At 43.1% G+C, this 25,219-nt stretch overlaps 1 protein-coding gene across 1 annotated transcript in view; it reads right to left on the bottom strand.

Moving 5' to 3' along the window:
* TMEM178B (transmembrane protein 178B) overlaps window positions 1-25,219 on the bottom strand; it is a 226,516-nt gene that overhangs the window by 139,445 nt on the left and 61,852 nt on the right. The window contains exon 3 of the mRNA XM_075503437.1: window positions 23,979-24,092. Coding sequence (XP_075359552.1) covers window positions 23,979-24,092 — 114 coding nt within the window. The remainder of the gene's footprint in view (window positions 1-23,978; window positions 24,093-25,219) is intronic.

Genomic DNA, 25,219 nt, shown 5'->3' with positions numbered 1-25,219 from the left:
GTTCTCCTGTAGAATATTTATGGCATAGAGAAAGCTAGACAATTGCAACATAAGGAGATCACTGGAAACTGAAGAAGAGATTATTCAGACACTATAAGGCTCCTGTCACTGGGAGAGGGGCAACATCAGTCTGTGCCCAGAACCACTGAGACTGTAGCTGAAAATTTCTGCCTGAATAGACTAGAAATGCCTCGGCCAGACTGTTTTTAAGAACACTCAACCCACACACACTTCTGAACTTGAACTGATGTCTGTGGATAAGGAGCTATACTTCTAAATTTATCTCTAGCCACTTAACTAATTCCAAATAAAACATCTTTGATATTTTGTGCAAGCAGTCTGTTTAAATCGAGTGTCCTGAAGAAACCCCTGACTACAGATTAATCCCTCAGGCACTCCCTAGCTAAGAGTTGTTGTTTCTTATGCTTACGCATTCTTCATGGATTTTTAACGTAAAGCAAGGTCTGTCTTCATTTACCAAAGGGTTAACAAAAATTCCAATAATTAAATAAACAGCAATCAGCTAAGGAGCTCCCCAGTGCAAAGGCTAGTAAATATCAATTCCTTTTCTCCTCCAGGATAATGGACCAGCCAAGAAAACTTCCAGCTGTCCCCTGCAGGGCTGTAGCTAACAGGCACAAATGTGTACATGTACTGCCACACCTCTCTCCTTCCATGCACAGCATGACTCCAGCTCCCTGTGGCAGATGTGACATTACATAAAATGGGCCAACTTGCTTCTGTTATTCCTGCTTTCTCCAAAGCTGAATCTGGTCTAATATGACACAACTGCAGCAAGCGATTAGAAAGCGAGACCTAACACTTTTTAAAAGTTTTAAAAGATCCAAAATACATATTGGTCCCAGAAAATCAGAAATGACATGTGAATTCAGCAGAGCGCTGAGAATGGCTCTCAAAATCCTCCCGACTCCCTGACATGGGCTTTCCTTTCACCATCCCCTGTGAGTGAAATCTCTGGGACAGACAGTCTTTCTCAAAGGGTCAATGTTCTCTCTAACCAAGCAGAGAACATCCCCCTCACTCCCTAGATGTGAAACAGCCAGGTAGGATAGTAGAGTGGGAAATCACCACCACAATGTTAGATCAACCACAGAAACTTCTCTCTTACACCCTTTGGATGAGGCATGATGTGTCTTGCTCTGATTCCCCTCCAAGGGGGGCCACAAGTTGGGAAACAGAGCTATCAGGAGAGTGACATCTGTGTTGGGGAGGCATCCACGCCAAGAGCCCAGTGCAGCATTTATGGAACAACGCCACCAAGATATTCTTGGTCAATATTTAAGGGAATCATGCTGCATCCTGAGCAACTGCACCACCAGACAAACGTATCAAGACTATTTAGAACAGAGCAGGATGCAGTCCCAGAGGAAGAGGACAGCTGCTTCCTTCCCCAGAGAGGGAAACACGTGGGGTTTTTTTTCCAACCAGAGATCCATCGGCTCACTGCTGCCGAGGGCTTCCCAAAGACATACTGCATCATCACGTTCACCCATCAGTTTGGTTCTGCTACTGCCCAAAATAGTCTTGTTTATTTGTGAGCAGCCACAGCTGGAACCAGGGGTATTTGTGTCGCTTGTGCCATTATGTCTTAATCCTGGCAGTGAATAAAATCCACAGCGATTATGAAAATAATTTGCTCTTGTGACGTAAATTTATAAAGTGCAGCGCGTGCCATTTGTTTTGCACTAGAGAGTATATGTTTGTTACTGAAAATACAAAGGTGAAAAATTATTTGTTGATTTCAGCATTTACAAGCTGATTTAAATTTTACATCAAATGTTTACTATAGCAATTTTGAAATTTGCAGGAATCAACAGCAATAATCAATACTAGCTGAGAACATCCACCTTGCCACATACTTAAAGGATATTCAGAAAGTCAAGCCTTACATTTGTCCCTAAGGGAGTGTGAGGTGACACACGAGACACAGTAATAGCAAACTAACTCGATCTTTTTCATCAATATTTTTAACGTAAACTGAAAAATACAAGCTTTTTTCAAGATTAACTACATCAAAACAGAAGTGCAAGCACATAAAAAATGAGTTATCTGTGCATTACTGTTAATAAATAAATTCTGTGCACCCTTAATAATAAATATGCTAATAACATTCAGTTCATAATGTTGATATTCCTCAGATACTAGAACTATATGACAGCTGTGTCTGAATTTTATTCTGTAAGTGATTCAACTAGAATAATAACTAACTAGTTATTTTATTCTCTTTTGTAAGTAGAATGTAACATAGGTATCCCTGTGATAAAACCAGCACAAGGTTAAGGAAATTACATCAAAAGATTACAAAAAGTAATTCCATAATTTCATGGTTTAACTTCAACCAGCAACTAAGTCCCACCCAGGTGCTCACTCGCTTCCCCCTGGTGGGATGGGGGAGAGAATCGGAAGGGTAAAAGTGAGAACACTCGTGGGTTGAGACAAAGACAGTTTAATAGGGAAAGCAAAAGCCATGCACGCAAGCAAACCAAAAAAGGAATTCATTCACTGCTTCCCATGGGCAGGCAGGTGTTCAGCCATCTCCAGGAAAGCAGGGCTCCATCACGTGTAACGGTTACTTGGGAAGACAAACGCCATCACTCCAAATACCACCCCCTTCCTCCTTCTTCCCCAGCTTTATATGGTGAGCATGACGTCATATGGTATGGAATACGCCTTTGGTCAGCTGGGGTCAGCTGTCCCAGCTGTGTCCCCTCCCAACTTCTTGTGCACCCCCAGCCTACTCGCTGGTGGGGTGGGGTGAGAAGCAGAACAGGCCTTGACTCTGTGTAAGCACTGCTCAGCAGTAATGAAAACACCTCTGTATTATCAACGCTGTTTCCAGCACAAATCCAAAACATAGCCCCATACTGGCTGCTATGAAGAAAATTAACTCTACCCCAGCCAAAACCAGCACAATCATGCAGATAACCTCCTTGTTGTTAGACTTTGCAGCAAGCATGTGTCAAAAGCTCTCTCTACAGTTAATGCACCTCTAAAACTGAGGTTCACAAACTCAGGCAAATTTTCCTACCCAAGAAATAATTTGCAATGCATTCAAATTCAAATCACAGCTTGCTCTACTACCCGCTCCGTAGGATGTTGTGACACTGCAGTACTGGACTTTCTGCAGCTCTAAAGATAGAGCTGTGCAGTCAGAGTCTGAGAGCTGCCAAAGCAGTGCGTGAAGGACCTGAGCAGCACCGGGCAGGAGCGCGTGCATTATAACTGCTGCCCGCAGGATCCTGAGGCTTGGGGACAGGGTCAGGATGCTGACATTATATTGTGTGCAACATGAGATCTTGCTCAAAAACTTATCTTGTAATCCAACTTGAAGAACAAACCTATCGTAGGTGTGCTCTGGAGCTTGGCTGGTAAGAAAGCAGAATCCCAAGTCACCTCTCAACTCAGGTGCAGGCAAGCCCCTGCCTGCCCAGCCACGGCCACCACCATGTAGCTTCTGCTGCCTCCCAGGGGCATCACAGGGCTCATGCCGGGCAAATGCATTGACAGCATCTCCTGGAAAATGCCCCAGCCTATGTGCTGCAAGTCTTATTAGCAAGGTGCCAGTCTGCCCTTCTACAGAGGACACACACACACACACAGAGAACATAAAGGAAACAGAGCAAAGACAAGGTGTACAGACATGTTTCATCCACATAATGTAAGAAGTTCACAAGAACTGCCCTATTACTTTCCAGTAGCAAATTGCTGACTTGGTGTCCCTTAAGGAAACATGTTCGGTAAAAAAATACCCATATCTGATGGATAAATATCCAATACTCGAATATCAGAGAGATGATGAAGCCAATGAAAGCACAGGAACAGGGCTGATGGGAAGCAGTATGAGAATTTAATAACCATATTGACTATTATAGCAAGGATTCACAATGACTTTTTAAAGGAAGGGTTTTAGAGTCTGGCTGTTGTGACTTTTCATGTAACTTGTAAATCCTATTAGTGAGTTATAGAGAAATTTGTTTGTTTCTTTAATTGCTATGGATTAGAAGCCAATAATGGAAAAAAACTCTGAGTACTAGTTCATGCTACGGTTTGGAGAAAGCACAACAAATGAGTATGGTTTCTTTTTAAACATATACATTTGAAAATTCAACTCACTGCAAATATATGCTATTTTGTGTAATTACAGTCCTCAATCTTCTCCTGAAAGACAAGTTGTTTTTCCTACGTTTGGTCTACAGGGAGTTCTGAAAATAAGCAGTCATCTTTTTCTAAAAATTCTGGATTATCCCAGATTTCTCTAATGTGTTCTCATAAAAATGAAACTCAAGAACTACATTTTTATACAATAATGGTGTGACTTGATGACGATACTATCAAACAACTTGCTAGGGCACATAAAACATCCATGTGAACTCCACAAGACAGTAAAACCTATGTTGCCTGAATAAACGAGACTTTGCCTGCAGTATAATCGTGTTCCATTTGGACCTAACCAGAGTTTTGCATTACTAACCCACTCCAAAATCCAAAACAGGCCTGTACAGGTAATCATGGTGGTCTGAAAGAGGCTGTTTCAGGATTGAAAATGGGGAAAGGGGACAAAAGTATATTGCACAGCCCAATAGGACATATTAAGGGCTGTTAGTCCTTATACACTTGCTAAGAGCTGATACCAGGCAGGCTGCTACCTGGAGTAGCAGCCACACACTCCAGGAGCAACTGCTGCCACCAAATGTTGCTCCCAAGTCCTCTGCCAGCCCCACTAAGGGCCACCACCATACTTCAGGTTGTCCTCCATATCCCTCTGTGAGATATGCCAGCAAGCAAATGAAGAGGGACCACGTGCCTTTAGTTGAATGTTGCCTGCCCAGCTCCAGCTGGTAGTTTAAATGGTTCGTACCAAAAATTATCTCGAGCTTTTCACCCATTCATCCTGCTGAGAAGTCAGCTTGCCACTACTCACCTCTCTCAGATCAAAAGAAACTCAGTCTCTTCTCTATCCTTTGACTGTCACCACAGGCAGAGGCAAGGAAATGAACCCACGTATCTGAGATACCATTGTTCAAATAAATAAAAATTCTCTTACAGATACTAGATAATTTAAAGTGAGAAAGAATTAAATATATAGAAGTGATGCATTTGGGAAGGAAGGAAAGAAGGAAGAAAGCAGGAAAGGTGAAGAAACATAATTCAAAGTGTTTTCTGGAAGGTGGGAGGGAAAGGAAATTCTACCTAATGAATGACCCGCTCCCCCAGACCGATACACTCAAGTTCGTGCTGCGAGATCATTATTTCAAATAGCATTTCTGAAAGAATCCCAAGTTTTGCAATGCAAGCTACAGATGTAACCGTAATTATGACTACTCATCTCAAGACAGAAACTTAGTATTCAGGAGGTCCTTTGACTTCAGCTGCCATTTGCCACGTCTTCCAAAGCCAATTCACACCAGGATCACCAGGACAGTTTGCATCCATCAGTTTTTGTGCTGGTTCATCTACTCTGGGAACAAAATATGGGATTTTCAAGATTCGCCTGTGACTTTCAAAGTCATTTGGGATCCCAAGTAGTCCAAGTGCTTTTAGAAATCGACACAATATGGTAATTTATCCCAGACTTATAGTTCTCCTGCTTTTGGAACACCAACATCCACTGTATGTGTGGAGGAAACTTTTCACAGGTGGCAAAAAATATCCAGTACTTTGGTGCAATTTTGCACACAGCCTTTTCTTCATGAGTTGGTTCCTAGCCAAAGTCCTCTCCTCCAGTGAGAAAGCAACATCTTCACTGTAAATTTCAGGTCTAACTAACACAGAAATAACAAATACAGCCAAATCTACCAAAGGGACACCTTTGTTGGGCAACTGCCTGTACTAGGAGGTGTTGCTACACATAACCATAACCAGATACTGACAATCTTACTCAGGCTGCTGAGGAATGCTGAGCCCTTTCCCACTGACCATCAGGCCCTTTCAAGCGTACTTCATGTCAGACATCTCGAAGTCGGGTGCCCCAATTCATTTCCTTCTGAAAAAGCACATGCTTTTATAAGTACATATCTCATTGGTGTCAAAACCATGCTCCAGATACAGGCTTTACCAAAGCTAACAGGGCAGCTTTCTCCATGTGCTTTCTGATGCCTGCCTAAAGTTCACATTTTTCTCTGCAGCCACTAATTTTGCATGTGCAACAGAGGGTGTAAAGTATGTTTATGAGACTTTTGTCTCTCCTTTGTAAATATAGCCTGGAATTATAGTATATGCACCTACTCTTGGCACTGAAGAGTCCAAGGAGTTGGAAAAAAGACCATCCTGCCTTCCTGTTTCAAGGCACAGGGCTCACCAAAATGTCATGACTTAGAAATGGATGGAAAGCAACGCCAGCACCATAGACAAAAGGATTTACAAAAGAATTAATAAACGACTATCACTTCTCTCGCCTCAGGACTTTTCTGGGTAAATTATTACTCTTTAAAGCAGTGCGCTGGGAGTAAGCTGCCTGACTCCCATTAACATTAGTAGCAGTGGCATAGCATAAGCTTTATGTGCCAGTTCTGAGGATTAATCACAGAGTCGTATCTGTAGGGCACTCACTTTGAACTCAGCAAATCTGCAACAGAACAACTCTTCTTTGTCAGACCCTTCTTTGAAGAAAAATCACAAGGAAGTGGGTGGGCTGCTGGCTAAGCCTCTTCTTAACCCACCAGCGCTTCCCCCGTAACTCTAACAAGAACAGTAAAGCAACAAGTGAAAACATTAAATAGCTTTCTCTTGCTGCATCTCCGGTAATATTAGCCAAGGTAGGGGAGCAAGAGGGGATAATTTTTTCTGAGCAGGAAGAAGAAAGGATAAAAGAAATCACACAAAAATAATGCAATAAATTTGCTATCAAGATGAGATTTTTTTTTTAATACAAGATGAAAGCTGGAACACTTGAGAATAATTTCCATGTATGGATTTGGAAATCTAAAAATAACACCTCATTTAATATGAAAAAATGGCAAAAACTGACCCTAGAATAGATAGTGATGAATACATTCAATATGAAATTTTCTCTATTCTCTCTTCCCTTCTGTGCTTGCTGGCACCTTTCCCCCAGTCCAACCCTTGTCATTTCCCTAAGCAGGGAGGAGAGGTAATAGTTTCTGAGCAGCCTCAAAGCAGCTCTGGCAGAGCAGGACAGCCGCGACAGCTAAGGCTTCGCAGGAGGGCAGCTCCGTCAACTCGGGGCTTGTTATTTTTTGCCTGAGGTGCTGGGATTTTGTCTCACTTGATGCTACAGTGAAAAATTTCCACCTCCTGTGGTTTCCACGTGATGTTGCTCCATAAGCTTTTAGACCTCCCTTTTCACAGCTCTTTTGTTCTCCTCTGCTCAGCAGCGTTATGTCTCCCTGGCACAGGCTTTCAGTTTGGTAAAACCCCCAGAAGGACCCACACAAGGGCACGACCAGGGAAGAGGGGAGTGCAGGGATGCAGCCAGCTGTTGAGCCTCAGCCTTCCCCTCCCAGGGGCTGGAGGCAGGCCCATGGCACCTCTGCACCACTCCAGCTGCCCCTTCAGCCCACTCCTTGGGCAGCTTGTGCACCTTCAGCTTACAGAAAGCCAAAAAATCACTGACTCTATGCTAACTCTGTTTCTTCCAGTTCACAACTGAATAAGACCCGACCGGTCCCTCCAGAGGGCTCTTGCGCTCCAATGAAATCTACTGGTGCAACAAGTTCTCAGGGCCATGCCTGTCAGGCCAGTTACAACACACTTGCATCAGGGGCCAAAGTGCTCCTACCTAGCTGTGTGACGAGAAGCGTATAAATGCATCACACAGGCACTCTTTGCTCCCAAACTAGGGGCTGGATAAAGCCAAGGACCTAAAGATTGGGGCCATGAGTTGAATTCATACCCTGCAAAAGGACACTAGTCTACAGGATCTGACCTCCTCCAGGAGAGCATGACATTGAAGCAAGACATGTTCTGGTGTGAGTGGCAGCCCTGAGAGCAGAGCTGCATGGCTGCAGCTGCAATAGTGCTACGTTTTGGGAAAAGCAGCGCAGTACTGCAGGAGAAGGCTTGAAACACAGCAGCAAAGCTGTCTGAAGACAAGAGAGTGCACCGCACCAACAAGGGATCAACTCTTGCTAGAACAACAGTTTGTACACGGTGATTAAGCACACTGGCGTGGCTGTAACTGGGAAAAGTGCCCAGTACTTGCCTGCAGTATGCCTGGTTTTAGCTGGTGCTGTCAAGTCTCTTGCTTTCACAAGCAATACATTATTTCAGCCTTCCCACACACACATACCCCCAAATAAAGAGAAAACTCATCTTATGGCAGGAGCCAATGTTCTGTTCCTACTGCCTGTTCATTCACACCAGAGGCACACCAGAACGGTCACATCCAACCGAGTCTCATTTACTTTTATTGATGATGCCAGCATTGTAGCAAGAGAAACAACACAACACATCAAATTCAGGACAACTGAAAAATCAGTTTTCTACTCCATAACAGGGAGGGAGTCAAGCATCAGCTATTGATATTTTCTAGCAGTAATATTCCACTTACACTGCTTCCTCTCCTGTGCCACCTGTTGTATATCTATCCCAGACATTCACGTACAGGTGGGTATAAGACAGGTATATACAGTAGCTCCATGGACTAGTGCTTACAATAGCAGTTTTATAACTTGGTGCTCTAAGTAGCCAGCGATCCTACCAGGACAACTATTTTCTTGACAATACTGTATACTGACACACCTTTTAAAACTACTTCACCAAGACCTATGTTTTGATACTTGAATGCAATAGTGAGCAAGCCTTTCAGTATGCAGCACTTGATCAGGAAACAGAGTCCAGCGAATCTCACACACTGTCTAGTCATGCTGCCTTCAAGCTCTACCTGTAAGGTTTGTTGGGGTTCAGTGCACTGGCGTGGGTATGTCCCACATGGTTGATTGAATGATCTAATAACACCTAAATGAACTAATCATCCCACTCCTAGACTTTTATGTAAGTCAGTGCACCAGATGTAATATATTACTGACAGCTGCATGTGATCTGGTACCAATCGATATTACAGATGTGAACTAACACCATAGTCCCATCCTCATGTCACCTGCATCTCTGCCCTGGATGCTGTGGTCCAGGACATACAAAGGCCCAAAGCTGTATGGCACTGGAGCCAGTGTCATGGACCACTGGTAAATAACAAAATAACAAACCTAGCCCTAGTCAAATAGTTTGGCCAGGATCCTCCACGCACACACCTCAAGGCATATCTACCTGTTGTGTGATTCTCACGTCTGTGCTATCATCCCTCTGATGGGGTCAGTAAAAATAACATGCAGGCAAGAGCTCTCCTACGTGTCCCTTGTGTGCTGGTTTTGGCTGGGATAGAGTTAATTTTCTTCATAGTAGCTAGTATGGGGCTACATTTTGGATTTGTGCTGAAAACAGTGTTGATAATACAGGGATGTTTTAGTTGTTGCTAAGTAGTGCTTATCCTAAATCAAGGACTTTTCAGCTTCCCATGCTCTGCCAGGTGCACAAGTTGGAAAGGGACACAGCTGGGACAGGGCTATTCCATACCATATGACCTTATGCTCAGTAGAGAAAGCTGGGGAAGAAGAAGGAAGGGGGGGACGTTAGGAATGATGGCGTTTGTCTTCCCAAGGAACCATTACGTGTGATGGAGCCCTGCTTTCCTGGAGATGGCTGAACACCTGCCTGCCCACAGGAAGGAGTGAATGAATTCCTTGCTTTGCTTGCATGCACGGCTTTTGCTTTACCTATTAAACTGTCTTTATCTCAACCCATGAGTTCTCACTTTTACTCTTCTACTTCTCTCCCCCATCCCTCCAAGGGGGAGTGAGCAAGCAGCTGTGTGGTGCTTAGTTGCCAGCTGGGGTTAAACCACAACACCTTGGTACCTTGGTTTTGGGAGCTGTCTGCTAGCTATAGGCATCAAACATACTTTTAATTGCTGTTTTTGTTTTGTCATTCAGTCAAAATGAAGAGATTGATCTCTATCGATCTGTGGAAAGGCTCACTTTGTTTGTTCAACCTTTCTGTTGCTTATCAGGGTTGTGCCAAGAGCTTGACACACACAGACTGAGAAGTAAATTTAAAAAAAGTAATGAGTGAGTGATGGCAAACTCATGCCAGTCTCATTCACTATCAGACTTTGCTGCAAAAGGAAAGTGACAGAGGCAACAGCTTCGGGTTATTGTCTCAGCAGTGCCAGTGATGTCAGGAATTTGTTTGATTTTCACATTATTATGCATCAATGTGGATGCATTAGATTAAACAGAGGAGAGAGGTTCTCTATACGCAGAAGAGCATCTAGGTGTTGCATTTTTATTTCCCTCAGCAGCTTTTCCATTGTTCTCTGTTCTCTCTTTTAGCTTCTCCCCAAGTGTTTACACACATCACCTTGGCTTCCTGACTCATATTCTTAAAGGCATCACTAAAAGCTCATCCAATTGCATCCTCAGAAGGAAAAAAACACACCCAAAAAAGTGTCCCAGTCATACAAAGAGTTCTTCACTCACCACTCTCCAAAGGCTTTAAGAGTCCTGCTCCTATACCTGGGAGTATTTTCTCTGCTCATGCCTACAATACAGGAATAAAAGACTTGGAAAGTAGCAGTGTTCCTCCAGCTGCCAACCATGCCACTCAACAGCCACCCACCAGATGTCTTTCCCTGTCTGTCAACACCAGAATGAAGGCAGCTGTCAAAGCAGGTGGCTTTCTGCCTCAAACTAGTTCCCCCCAACCCCACCAAGATGAGATTGCTGTGTGGGTCAGAGCCCTCTGCAGATAACTTGGGGCCACATCAGCATCCTACTTATATCCTCTTTGCCTGAAGCTCCTTCTGCCAACTTCATAGCCAAGTTTGCAATTCTTATAGACCACCACTGCCTGGGGATTAGCTCTCCCTGGTCTGCCACTCAGCTGGAACCCTTTCGGCTAATGCATCTTTTCTGGGGACTACACCACCAGGTTTAGTGGCCTCCCAGATCTTACTACAGGGTCTTAGCCCCTACAACAGTATCTACTATGCCTTCTCTAAGCACTGCTTTTGTACAGCAGCAGATCAACTCTTCTGCTCTGTGAGAAAAGGACAGCAAAACACTCATCATGAATCCAATAAGCTGATGACAAATGGCGTCTCTTTTCTGGCTAGTAAAATATTGAGTCTCCCCCAATAGTGATAAAAAAGACAATATCCTTAAATTGCACTTGGTGTAATCTGACTGCCATAAAATGGGGATTCATTTACCTCTGGAACTTTTTCTTACTTGTGTAGGGGCTGCCTTCGTGTGGAAAGCCAAGGCCAGAACCGTTAATCAGAGAATCCTATGAACTAGCAGCCAGAGAGATACATCAAGTGATCTAATCCATCTGTGCATCACACAGATATTCAGAGTGCTCCTGCCTGTGCTACCCTTGGTCCGTCAAAAAGCTTCACCTAGCAGAGCTGTTAATTCAGCTCTTCAGAGAACCACTGATTCCTCCTGGAACACTTTGGGAGGACTACTCTGAAAAGCTAATCCTATTGCCATATCAACTAGTTTTTGCATTTCCTGCCCTGTTCCTTGTTACAAAAGGCTTTTGCATGAATTGCCTGCTTCGCAAAAAAAATTCTCAACTCTTTCCACATGAAAAATCTAGTCCTCCCTGGAAGTGGTGTCACCACAGACTTTTCCACTTCATCAGCTGAAGTCAGTACAGAGGACTAGAGCTCCAGTGAAGGGTTAAGTGTCAGAGCCAAGGCTTATCTACTGAATAAAAATCCTGCTTTCATACAAAGACCTAAACAGCAATAAAATACATCAGAAATAGTCAACATGTACGTCCTGACATGCCAAGTTCTGTGAGGGATGAAGATATACCTGAAATGAGCCAAAGACCAGTTCAACCTAGGTTTATGTTGGAATAAATCACACGTAGCTCTAACATACCCTAGCAGTGGATGCTTCACAGCTAGTAATCATGGTGCAGGACTATACCTGTCAGTTAATCAGTTCCTCACCCATGCCATTTTGGGATGAGGTGCAGAGCTGGCTGTGGCCACTCTGCTGGCCAAGAAGGATTCGTCATACAGGACAGGTTCTCCCCAGGCCATATTGGGAAGGCCATTTTGAAATTATTTGCCTACAGTTTTCCATTCAGTGTGCATTTCTTCCAGATTATTTTATGGCTCTGTAATAGGACTGATAATTATTTCTCAAAATGTACTCATTTGATTACTTTTCAAATAAAATGACAGTTAAGATTACTTGCAGGTAAAACTCTGAGTACCAGTATGTTATTCTTGCTGTGCATATCAGTTGTCATAACAGTCAGTGAGGACACTGGTTTAGAGTCCAATTCATATGTGGCAGAAAATCCACAGCACCCACACGTATTCTAATGGAGATAATTTTTGAAATTATTATTGATTCTAGTTGTTCACCCTCAGATATCTCTGAGGACCTGGTTTTCAGCAGGTGCTGAGGAATCCCCACTTTGTATACCTTAATTCACTACCAGCCTTTGAAGGTTCTTTTGCCATTATTGCTAAGAGAAAATCACCACTAATGTATGTAATGGGTTCTGGGTTTGGCCAGTAAGCTTTCACTTGAAAATTATATTTTTTAATATCTTTAGAAAAACCATTATCCTTGATATAGGGTTTTGCAATGGTCTTTTCTAGGACGTATGCTGCATAATCTCTGGCACTACAGGAGGCAGCATTGTCTAGCACTTACAGCAGCGGGAGTCCAAAGACCTGAGTTCTGTTTCTGGCTCTCCCACTCACTCTCTGCATGACATTTAGCAGGCCAATTAACTTCTCTATAACTCTTTTTCCTGCATTTGAAATGGGTGTACTTGGGTTGTATTCCTCCTTCAGCACCCTGTTTAAGTCAGAAGGATACCAAGTGAAAACCATTGCCCAAGTTTCAAGATGCTAGGATGGAAGGTGCACTACATACCTGTCAGCAGCAGCATTAACAGAAAAGTGTAATTGTGGAATCCGTTCATTTTCACTGAAATATCAAAAAGTCTAAAATATCAAGGAACACTTCTCTTTCTGAAATCTACTGAGTATTTTGCACCCAGATTATTCACATTATTCATCCCCTGATTTCACATTATTTTTATCTCAGAATATCTATTCTTGTTTCAGTAGAATTATTATTCTAGTATAAATACAAGCAGAACCAAACTCTTTATCCCCAGCATATTGCTCCCTTCTAATTAGGATCTTTGTGTACATGGGTTCATGCCACTACTGACTTCCTCCCGGTACTGGAAAAAAAGATTAAGCCTTGCCTTGGCAATTTAACACTTTTCTTCCCATGGCAACACAATCAGGCATGAGTGTGAGTTATAAGGAATGGCATTACATCATGCTCAAATATGTGATTATAACATGCTGCAGAATGGATTCTACAAGGAAGACTGATTTAGTATGTGCCTATGATGATGAGCAAAGAGCAGCTAGTACCAAGCTAATGCATTGCTAAAGACTGTATCAGATAAAACCAGTAATTCAGGCACCTCCATGTCCCCTCCCATAAAATTTTAATAAACCCAATCTTATGGGAGGAAAGAAAAGACAGGGACCCTACTGAATTATTTACAGCCTTAGTTGTGTATGGCAAAGAAGCCCCTCTTAGGTCAGTAAGTGATATTCTTCCATTGATTTCCTTCTCTCAGAATATCTAGGTGAGAATCAAGGGGGACGGGGACGGGGGGGGGGGACGGGACGGGACACATAAGAAACAGGGATGCAAAGGGCAAGCCAGAAAAGACAAAGCTGATGGAGGCAGAGATAAGAGAGAGTTTGTATTTATGAAAGAGATATTGATCAATTGCACACACCAGCAGCAGATAGACTCAAATTAGCTGTCATAATTCCAGTGATGCAGAGGGACACGCAGGCTCAAGCTCCATTAAATATAACCTACATCCAGAGCAGCCAGATGAGATTTGCGAGACTGAACTCTGAAGTCCCACAGGAGATACCTGCAGTTGATTTATATTCTTGATTTCCTATTCCCTCACCAACTGTGCAATCAGTTCCTGGAGGTGGGCAGGGAATAACTGAACAGCTAAACTGTGATTCACCCAGCCAATTAAGGAGTCTTGGGATGGGCCCTAAGACAAATCCTTCAGCTTCATCCAGTCTTCCTGGGCCAGAACTACATTCAGGTCTGACAATGTGACCAAAACCATCATGGGCCAGTTAACAATATAAGAATCTGGGGATGTAAAGCTGCATTATAGTTTTCACACATTAATATTCACACATTTTAGACCTTTTCAAAGTAGCAAGTAGGAGGATGTCCTGGTTGTACATGAGGATCAGGTTTATTCTGTAATTCAATGTACAAAGAGCATCACTGCAAAACAGTAATTAAAATGGCAACCACTGCCTAGTAGCTATCAACATATAAAAATCACCTACATGTTTCAGCCTGCAGCTTCTGTCAGGGTCAAAGCCAAGCTGTTTGATGCAAAGTTTGTTGGCATCTATCTATCTCATGCTGGCTGCTGTGATGTTCCCTTGTGGATGGCGTATGGCTTTGTGGACAAATCACAATAATCTCATTTCCAAGATGTTCCACTTGTGTCTTTCTTCTTGCACTGAAGCAAGGAAGCTCTTACTTCTCATTACTAACCCCGTGTGTAGCATGTGGCATGTAATCACCTTGAAATATTTAACTGGCTGGCTTTCATCTCGCTAACAGTGTGGGGTGGGGCATCAGACTGGGGTATAAATAAACTGCGACATAAATCATCATAAACCAGGCATTAAATTGGTATATAAATCAAAAATTATAGAAGTCAAATGGAAGAGACCCATTAGATCATCCTGTTTGTTCTTCCCTGTGTTCTCACCCTAAGAATGCACAAGGCATCATTCTTGATTAGCCAAGAGACATAGAAAAACGCCCATCTCTCCCCCTCTGTCTCTCTCAAGAGGGAGAGAAGGGAAACAGAGAGCTCCGTATGCATATTAATAAAGCTATATTTTGACTGGCTGAATGACTGGAAATGATTAGGCGATGGTATGTTTTACCTGTCAACATCTCCACACTGCAACCCGCAAAATGTCTCTAATACTCCTTTGCAAAAAATCACCAGTAAGGCTGGAGGGGGTTTGCTCTCAATTTTCCTGCACTCAGAACAGCTCCATAAATACCATAAGACTCTTTTCAATGATGAAGATAAAAACATGTCTTTTTTCCAATAAAACAGTAGGAGACAACATAAAATATCACCTAAGCCAAGGTGAATCCAAGGGCCTGCACTTACAAATATAACAAAAAACAAAAGCAAACAAAAAATATAAAAACATTACAAAGGCTGCCGAGTCAAGCATGCCAAAGTTAGGAAGTACAAGAATGTGACCCTTTGAAAGGGTCAGTGTGAAAGGTGAGAACACACGCAACCCTCTAGCTAAGAGCAGTACGATCTGAGATCAGTCAGCTGACATATACAGCTCCTCCTCCCTCTCACACAAGCACTTTCCTCTACATTTACCCCAAAAGTCCTTGTTGATGATAAGTCAATTAGTCTAAGAAATCTCTTTAGAGGTAGTCCCTAGCCATGTTTTCCTCATTTACTCTGACGCAGTGTGAGTTGGGCGACCGTACGAAGTCTGATTTAAAGGGTGTGGAGCACTTACAGTTGCTCTTAAAGTCAATGGGAGCTGTGCTCTGAACATACAAAAGGCTATTCAATGATAAATACTGTAAAACCCAAGTCTTCATCATCTCCAAGTGGACACCCAAAAAACCCAAAACAGTTAACTTTGATTGCCAGGCCTAAAAATGGAAATTATAGCCCACCTCAGAAGATTATTAGTTATTAATATGTTTATCTATGTGCTATGCTTTGGTACAATAATTAGAAAAGTGACAAAGCTGATGAAGTGGTTAACTCTGTATTTGGATCAAGAGTTGCGTATTCTGCAATAAAAAGGCCAGCAACCGTACATTAAGCAATGAAAAATAAACCAAACACTGAAGACATCATTGAACAGAAACAGAATATCCCAAATGTATGGAACAAGGCAGGGGTCCTGTGGAAAACACAGTATGTGATTACAGTAATTAAAGACTTGATAATGAGTGTGATCAGAGGAGGTAAGTTAAGGCCAAGTATGCAGCCTGAACTGTGTCATCTCCTAACTTTACACGCTTGTGTTTGCAACCTTAAAATAAAATCAGTTGAGGATTTTTAAGTTCTTAACTTTAAAACAAACAACAAACTGCAAAAGCAGGAATTCTAGTGTGGGGTTTCTTACTGATTCAGAAGAGTGGCAAGTGGTTCATCAGCAGAGTAAGACTCTTCTGATTCACCCAAGCCCCCTGTTATGTGAGCTGGTGGAAGAACCTGCTGGCTGAGGGAGCAGGATGATACCTCCCCTCTGCCAGTGTTTCACAGGTGTGTTACAGTAAGACTCGACTTGTGCACTTTGAACAGAGCTTTGGAGGGGATCCTTCCCTGTTCATTCCCCATTCTCCTCCGACACACAAACAACAGAGAGCTTGGCCATTTTTGCACCTTCCTTTCCAAATTGTTCCAGTCCACCACTCCAACCCTTATCCCAGTCTCAATGTTCAGTAATCGCTTGTCTCACTTCTCCCAACTCACCAGCACGAAGTTTCACCCCTCTTCCTGTCCTCATTTCCTCCCTTCCCAAGTCTTGGCCATGTTTCCTACTCAGACACCCCTGTCAACTCGGGACTTGGAGGTCTACTGACCTCCTCCCTTACTCCTGCCCTGCTCTTCTGTCTAAGAAGCAAATGTAGTATGGGAAATAAAAAATAGTATGCAGTTTGGAAAGCTATTCACTAGTGTAGGTATTAAGGTCACAGCCATATTAGTAGATCCTAAGATGAAGCCTAGCAGAGGGCAAGAAAATCCCTTACAGATTTCAAACTAGGTCTTAGATTTTGATGCCAAGCAAACATTTTTATATCTTAGCTTGAAATAGCAGGATATGAAGAAAACCCTACAGCAGAGAGAGAGAGGGAAATGAGAAGGTCTGTCACTACCACCTGGTCATTAGCTATGGGAATGATGAATATGATGGAGATCCAACAACACTAGACCTCCAGGCATGTGAGCACCTGCTGCCTGACTAACCTCCAGGATGGCTGCCCCGTCTGCTTTAATAACCAATGCATTAAGGAATTACATCATATTGTCAGCCAAATGGCACTGACCAGCAGGACGGTGTCATACTTCAGGGTGTACCTCCATCTGGGGGTCAAGGTACCTAATTAAAAATGAAACAGCATTTCCTTGTTGAGGAAGATAGGAATGGAAGGAGACCCGAGGGACTATGGAAGAGAGAGTGGAAGAAAGGAGAAAGAAAAGTGGGATGCTGCCTATTTATTATTTCAAACACTGCTTTCAGTAGTATCCAAGAAAAAAACAAAAGCAAAAATTCTCTCGGGTCAGCACTTAATACAGATACAACAATGAAATATTTATTGTTGCTTATAAAAGCAGACAGGGTCAAGCCCGTGAGCCTACTGGTTACTAATGCATTGTCAAACTATCAACTGAGCTTCTGTGCAAATCTCAACATCTTGTTCCATGGAGTGAGAAGGCTTGGGAAGCCTGTAGAAATTAGAAGTACAGACATTACAGTCTTTTCCAGAGTGCTAATTGTTGTCAATGCCATCAGTACCATAACTGACCTCTACAAAAGGAGATTTTTCCAGCCTCCCCCAGTAGTTTTACTGGTTATAAGGAGGTATTTGAGTGCTTTGCAGACCTAAATGAGGAAGCGTTAATCTCCTGCAAAGTTCGGGCCATTAAGGCTGATAAAATCCATTCAGCTTTCAGCGTAGATGCCATATGAATTAAAATATTACCACTCTCTACATCCTGTAGAAATCCTTCATTTCCTCCAATACTTGCTCCTCTCAGAATGTGCCAGGCTATTACTTTTGACTTTACAATTCATTTTTTATGCAAATGGCTTTCAGATCACCACAAACACAGGATTATTGCAGTTTTCAACAGCACGGGCGAACGTTATCATTCCAATTAACACAAGGCACTATGGTTCCTCTTCTACTGACAATGCAACTCCCTATGCCAATGCTCTAAATTCAGAGCCCATATCCTGTGGCCCCGCAGTAGGGGGGGGGGGGGGGGGGAGGGGGGTAGAAGACAGGCAAAGGAGATCACACAGTGCCAAACATGAAGCATTTCCAAAAAAACAGGAAATTCTAAACATTTCTCAGGAAGTATCAGCTACCTGTGTGTGAACTGTTTCTCTCTAAAGCAGCCTGGTGACAATTTCCAAGCTGTGCAGGAAAAGATCAGTTTCCATAGCAATTCCAGCCACTTTCTGCCCAGATGTAGCACACACTGTGTTCCTGGACACAAAACACGGCTGCTGTGGAAGACAGGCCTAGGTGGCAATGGCAAGCTGGAGAAGAGCAGACAAACAGAAACTCCCTCTTTTGTGGCTGTGTTTAATCCAAAGTACAAATTCAGGTTTGTCATATATAGGGAGGAAGGAAAAGTAACAGACTTAACCCAGCTATCTACTTCACATGATAGGCTCCGAGTCAGCAAAATAAAAGCTTTTGGAGAGAAGGAAGAATTTTTCATCTTTCTTCTGATGTGGAGACTTTCATGTGATATAGTGCAAGACACTGGGCGCTCTGCCATACAAAGGCTCCGAGTGCCACACAGCATTTGTCCCATTTCAGCTACCAAGGCAGGAGGAAGGTAAGAGGCAGCGGTTTGACTTGTTCTCCGAGAGAAAAATAAATCTCACTCTTCAAGAACACACATCAGCAACTTACTTGTTTGCAGCACTTTAAAGCCACAATACTTTCTTCACCTGCCTTGAAGAAAAGGTAGCCGGGGAAAAGCCCCCTTTTACCCTTCCTTTGCCAAGACCACAGTGAGGAAGACTGCAGAGTGACCCACAAGTATCAGCCCTGTGAGCCTCCAGGCAGGTCTGAGCCCACAGCAGGCTAACCCACAATCCTGTAGCACCTAGACAGTTGTTCTTGTTGAAATCATTCAAGGAATGGATGCACAAAGAAGTCCCATGGCAAATACAAGTATGTTCAAAGGTAAAAATGAGCAAGGAAGCATAAGGTCTAAACAAAAGAAGCTAGAGGCAAAAATAAAACATCATCATGCTAGACTGGCTCTAAGAAAGTATGAAGACAATCCCTCTCCTCTTATCTGTATCTTCCTCCCTTTTCTGCACTATTTGGCTTCCTCAAAATAAGTTTCTAATCCTAACTCTCCCAGCAAGACAGTGAAATGTAGATAGCTGGCTTAAGTATACTTAGAAATTCCTCTCTGCATATCTTCTATTCTGTGGTTACACTTTTTCACAAAACAGTCGTTTCTTAAAGACTGCAGCAGAAGATCAATTTAGAGCCTGGGTTGTCTATAGCTTATTTTGGGGGGGGGGAGAATTGAATGACCTTTCTACAACCTTTCTACAGTCCTTCTGATGGCATAAAACAACACCAACCCAACAGGTTTCTGTTTTGCTCCAAGGAGTAAGCCAGTAGACTAAATAGTCCCTGGGCTTTGAGTGCCTTACCCCTCACAGTGGCTTTAGAGAACAGCACTCTTGTTTCCCGGAAGATGCCAAACTGGATATAGTACATCCCCTCATTGCCTTGGTGGTACTCCCATTTTCAAAGCAAACAGCCTTTCACCTTCTTTGCCATAATATACCTGATAATGGTTTCCTGAAGTTTTTGGGACAAGAGAAAAAAATTAGCATCAACATAGCCTCCTTTTTATGGTCAACTTTCTTAAAGTACAAGCATCCAGTGAAAGTGCTTATTCCATCATCTGAAAATGCCTCTCACCCCTCCCAATGCCTGTACCATATTCAGCAGCTCAAACCCCTGCCATGATCGCTTTCCCCATGTTTTGTGAACACAAATCTGTAGCACACTGAAAGTGAACCTACAAGAACAGCATCAAACACATGGAACTGAATATGCAAATAAATATAGAACTCTTCAGATTTTTTTTTCTTTTCCTTCTAATAATATATACCTCCATTTCTAAAAGTATCAGTGATGCTGCTGGAGTTTTTCAGAAGCCAGAACTATGGACCAAGTTTCTGTGCACAAGACTGAGGCCAAAATGTGACAGAGTAAATGCCTAATAGTGACTCAATCATATCATTACACTGGCATCTTCCATAAAGAGACAGCTACTCATGTTCAAAGTTGTTGGACACAGCTTTCCTTCCCTTCTACCTTCCCCTCCCAGCTCATATAGACACTCATTTTGTCTAATTAGATGAACACTTATCTCCTGACAGGCGAGAGCTGGCAATACTACAATCGTCCTTCCCTCCACCCCTGTTTAACCAGAGATAGTCGAGAGGAAGTGATTGCAGGAAAGTGAAGTCCTATTTCCCCAGCTCATGCTGCCATAGGCAATCAATTTGGAGCAAAGGTTCCATCTTGAAAATGTCAAACAGAATGAAAAAAGATAAAATCAAAAATTATAAAGGCAGCTCCAACCATTCCTCCAGGTCCAGCTGCTCCCCTGGGTTCTTCTAGCATACCCGACAGCACAGCTAGAGGAATATCTGCTTTCTGCTCTGACTGGTGCCATGGAGTCCTCAGCCTCAAATTAATTGCCTTTCACCCACTCCTGCAATTCCAGAGAAACTGCTGGAGCACCAGCCCTGCCTGCCAGTCTGAAAAAAAAAAAAAGCAGTCTGCTGGGCATGGCTGGAGCCCTCTCTCTCTCTTCTGCTCCCCCACCCAAGTACACAGGAAAAGCAACAGATTTCCTTCCCAGGCCCATGGTTTGCTGCCCATGCATCAGGGAAAGAAAATAACCACTACTGAAATACAGATATGTCAAAGAACAGCAGTGGCTACAGCCTGGAAAAGGCATTTTCTTTAGTAGGGTGACCTGACACTCTGGTTTCACCTTTCCAGTTCCTCTGAAATTCTCCAGGATGCCATTTTGCCCTAGTGTTTCATTAGGAAATAAGGTTTTTTTTCCTTCTTCCACCTTATGCTACAGATCTGAGAAATTACCCATGGCAAGAGCGTAAGGAACAGCAGGCCTGGGCCCTGCTCCTTCACTGTTTGTCGCAACACTCAGTGAAAGGGAAGTTCTGAATAGCAAATTGTTCAGAGGAAAATAATGGCCAGGTTGAATTGCAAATGCTATTCTGCCTCAGGATGAGCAGTGGTGAGCTGAAGTAGCTGTGCCCTGGATGAATCTAGTCCAGAGGTACAGAACCAGGTCAGCTGCTAAGGCAGGGACTAAAATTATGTCTTTATGTCTAGTCCATTGCAAATATTTTCTAGAGGAAGAACGTCCCCCTCAACCAAAACATGATTTCAAAAGATTGCTATTGCCCTTGTCTTTTAAAACAGATGTTTTACAGAAAAATAGCAAGGTTGCTGTTCCTACACAGGAAATAGTCATATAGGTTCAGTTCATTCTTAAATGCAGTGACCTCCAGATCCTCCAGTGGCTAACCCATATATCAAACACTCACCATTGCAGCTAACTGCTCTGGAGAAGAGAGCGGTTCAAAGTATTTCTTTCCTTCCTTGTCTTTAGATAGGGAGATTCAAACTTCGGTTCTATCTACATCTACCTACGCTTATCTGACTCATGAACTAGCAAGAAAATCTGGGTCAGAAATATGTATGCACACCCCCATGCTCAGTGTACCCTCCCCAGGGAGGGAACAAACAGCCTCACCCTGAAAGTGCCTCAGACCAAATCGGATATGTAAATGTGTGAGCACAGTGCGTCTAGACTGCCACTTTGGAGACTGACAAATGCCCTACTGAAGGCTCCGTCACCTGCCAACACACCAGGTTCAGGAACTTACTGATCCTACCAAAGGATGCGCATGCCGAGGGACTAACATGGCCAGTCATATTAGTAATTATATTTAAGCTGAAAAAAATACAAATACAGCTTCAGAATAGGCCTTTACTTAAGCCATTGCTGAACTAAAGATGAACTTTAAGACAATAACTCCTACATTAATTAGTGAAATTCCCAGCAGATGGATGCAGAAAAGTAATTGCTGCTCACAGCAGTGGCAAAAGCACACATACACAGCCAAAAGCATAAACCAAAGACCCTTCCTACTGCCCTATGAACCCTAACAGAAGATGTCTTGGGTGGGGGGTGCGTTTCTTTTTGCCCACAGATGAGCAATACAACTGACACCAGCAGAGATGACAGGTGGTAGCAGAAAACCTGAAGGGAACCGAACCACTTGATCTTCTGATTTTCAGGGACAAATGAGCACAGCACAGTATTTTGCAAGACCATCCTCTTACAACCTTCTGAGAGGCATACGCGTCCAAAGAAGGGCAACGAAGCTGGTGAAGGGTCTAGAGAACAAATCTTATGAGGAGTGGTTGAGGGAACTGGGGTTGTTTAGCCTAGAGAAAAGGAGGCTGAGGGGAGACCTTATGTCTCTCTACAACTACGTGAAAGGAGGTTGTAGAGAGGTGGGGGTCGGTCTCTTCTCCCAGGTAACAAGTGATAGGACAAGAGGAAATGGCCTCAAGTTGTGCCAAGGGGAGGTTTAGATCGGATATCAGGAAAATTTCTTCAGTGAAAGGGTTGTCAAGCATTGGAACAGGCTGCCCAGGGAAGTGGTTGAGTCACCATCCCTGGAGGTATTTAAAAGATGTGTAGATGTGGTGCTTAGGGACATGGTTTAGTGGTGGACTTGGCAGTGCTAGATTAGCAGTTGGACTTGATGATCTTAAAGGTCTTTTCCTTTAAGATCATCCTAGGAATCCTAAGCAATTCTATGATTCTATGAGTTCAATATTCCTTTTCTTCATCATGTCACAATAAGAATATGTATTTATCCACACACAGACACATTTCCAAAAAAATTAGGAGTTTAGCAAGACCCTCTAGAACTTTCTTAATGCTTTACCAGATTTGACCAGGCAGGCCTACAAGCACCAATGAGTCTCAAACCAGGGCTGACCTTACCAATGCAGGAAATGGACTATATCATTACACCTTCTCCTCCCCAGAGCTTAAAAGGACCCTCCCAAAGCAACAGCCACATAAGGCAGGAGTGAAAAAGGGACTGAAAGCACTGGGAACACTGGAGGTCTTACACATTTCTCAAGCTGACACAGTCTGGACAGTAGCTGCTCCCTACCACGTTTCAACATTTTCAATCAGAATTAGCATCCCTCAACCCCTGCCATCTTCAAGGAGCTGTTAACTGCTTCCACTGAGAGAAAGGAGCTCGGGACATTCGTCAGTCCCCATGACTATGTAGTAACAAGAGCAAGTTGCAGTGGCATCCTTCCTTGTGAAATCCTACCTCTTCCATTTTATCAGTGAAAACCCTTTTCCATCGCCAAGATGAGAAGGATAAAAGCTTTAAGGTCAGCCAATACATCTCAAGGCAATTCCATCCCTGACAGATCTTGTTGCTTCAGCAAATGTTACAAGTTGGTGACCACTGGCTACAATTATCACTAAGGGCTAAGCTCCTTCCTTGTGCCTTAAAGGGTGCAGCATTTCTTTTTCTAGATCTTCAAAGGAGAGTGATGCCACACTCAGCCAGGAGCTGCAGGCAGCAGGACATTCTACAATAAAAGCCAGCAATGAATTCTGCTGGAAGCAGGAAACTCAGCAGCAGCATGAACTGCATGAGAATACGCTCACGTACAGAGCATTCTACTGAATTAAAAAATAGGGCATTGATTTTGTTATTCATTTTTGCATTTAACTCAATATTAATCTCTGCATATGAATGCTGCTTCCCACCACCACTTTTTCATGCCTCAGCAGAATTTCTAGTCAGCAGCAGAAACAGAGATGTAGGTCCTAAGAACAAATCAATCAGTCTGCTACAGAAACAAACTGTATGCAAGAAGAGGGCTCTGAGCAGGTTGTCAGTCAAAGCCTCTGTTTGCATTTATCAGTGAGTACCTCCCTTAGTCCACACGTGAGGAGAACAGAGAAAAAAAGCCAGCAACACTTACGCAAGGCATGCCACTCATCCTGGCGGATTGTCTTGGTGATGTTGTAGGTGAGGTTCTTGGGAATGGTCGCTGAGGAGTAGTGGTACTTGATGTACGTGCACCGCTCAATTGCTCCTGGGAAGGGCAAAATGCAGAAAAGAAAGTGCTGTTAAATGAATGCAACAAGTCCTCCCAGCTGTAGACCAGATGGGCTTGACAACCAAAAGCAAAGGCTAGGAGCAAAACAATCCTTACTATCAGTCCACTGTGACAACTGATACTATCTTTGGCCCATGACAGGCACGAGCTACCTGTAGGGTAAGCTCACATTCAAACTTATGATACACCAAAGGCCCTGCAGTAGCTGCCAGAGTGTCCGCTTTCACCATCAGATATATATGTGGCAAATCACCCCTTCTTTCATTTCTTTTCTCTGAACCATGAGCTAGCAGCAGGCATACCAGCATTTACTGTGTAGAAACTGTAAATTCATGTCTTAGCTTATCGTGCAGTAACGTATCTCAATGCTCATACTCCAGGACATATACAAAGCAAACATCTTTGATCTTTCCTTCAGTAATAAAAAAAACAGCACAGGAAAAATAATATATATAGATAGTGAACAATTTCCCTGACCTCCTTCCACCCCACAGCCAAGAAGCAAGACAAGCAGAAGGATGCGTGACAGGCTATGGTATGTCTCTTGAAGGTACCCAGACACTTTCATAGCAGGCTCAGAAACAGAATTTATTGGCACCCCTGAATAACGAGCCTCAGATGGCAACACGAATGGCTGAAATGGGCAGGTTTCTTCCCCTGTAGTCAGGATTTAATCTACGTTCCATGGAAAAAAGCACCACGTGCTGCTTCTGTTTGTCTTCTGGTCACATTATTACATTCTCCTTTTACAGCCACTTTCCTTCCTCTACAATAATCACACCTCCAGGCCCTGATCTCCTGGCATCTCTCTGAGTAGTTACTGTCCTTAGAGGAATGGGTCTGGCATAGCCTGATGCTTTCCATGAATTATAGCCTAGCCAAATTTCACATCTGATCAGAAACCTGTGATAGTGCAACCATTCTTGCACTGATGAAAAACAGTAACATTCCCTACATCCATTTTGCCAGCATCCTCAACTAACACTGGCTTTATTAGACCTTCTCACTAAGTAGTCAGATTCAAAGCTCATAAAAGTCATTTTTCCATTAATATTATGGTATTTTGGATCAGGCCTTTAATAACTAAATAGGCATCCTTAATG

Source organism: Mycteria americana, chromosome 1 (assembly GCF_035582795.1).
Source record: "Mycteria americana isolate JAX WOST 10 ecotype Jacksonville Zoo and Gardens chromosome 1, USCA_MyAme_1.0, whole genome shotgun sequence".
Taxonomy (NCBI): Eukaryota; Metazoa; Chordata; class Aves; order Ciconiiformes; family Ciconiidae; genus Mycteria; species Mycteria americana.
This window is presented reverse-complemented; position numbering and strand designations above follow the sequence as displayed.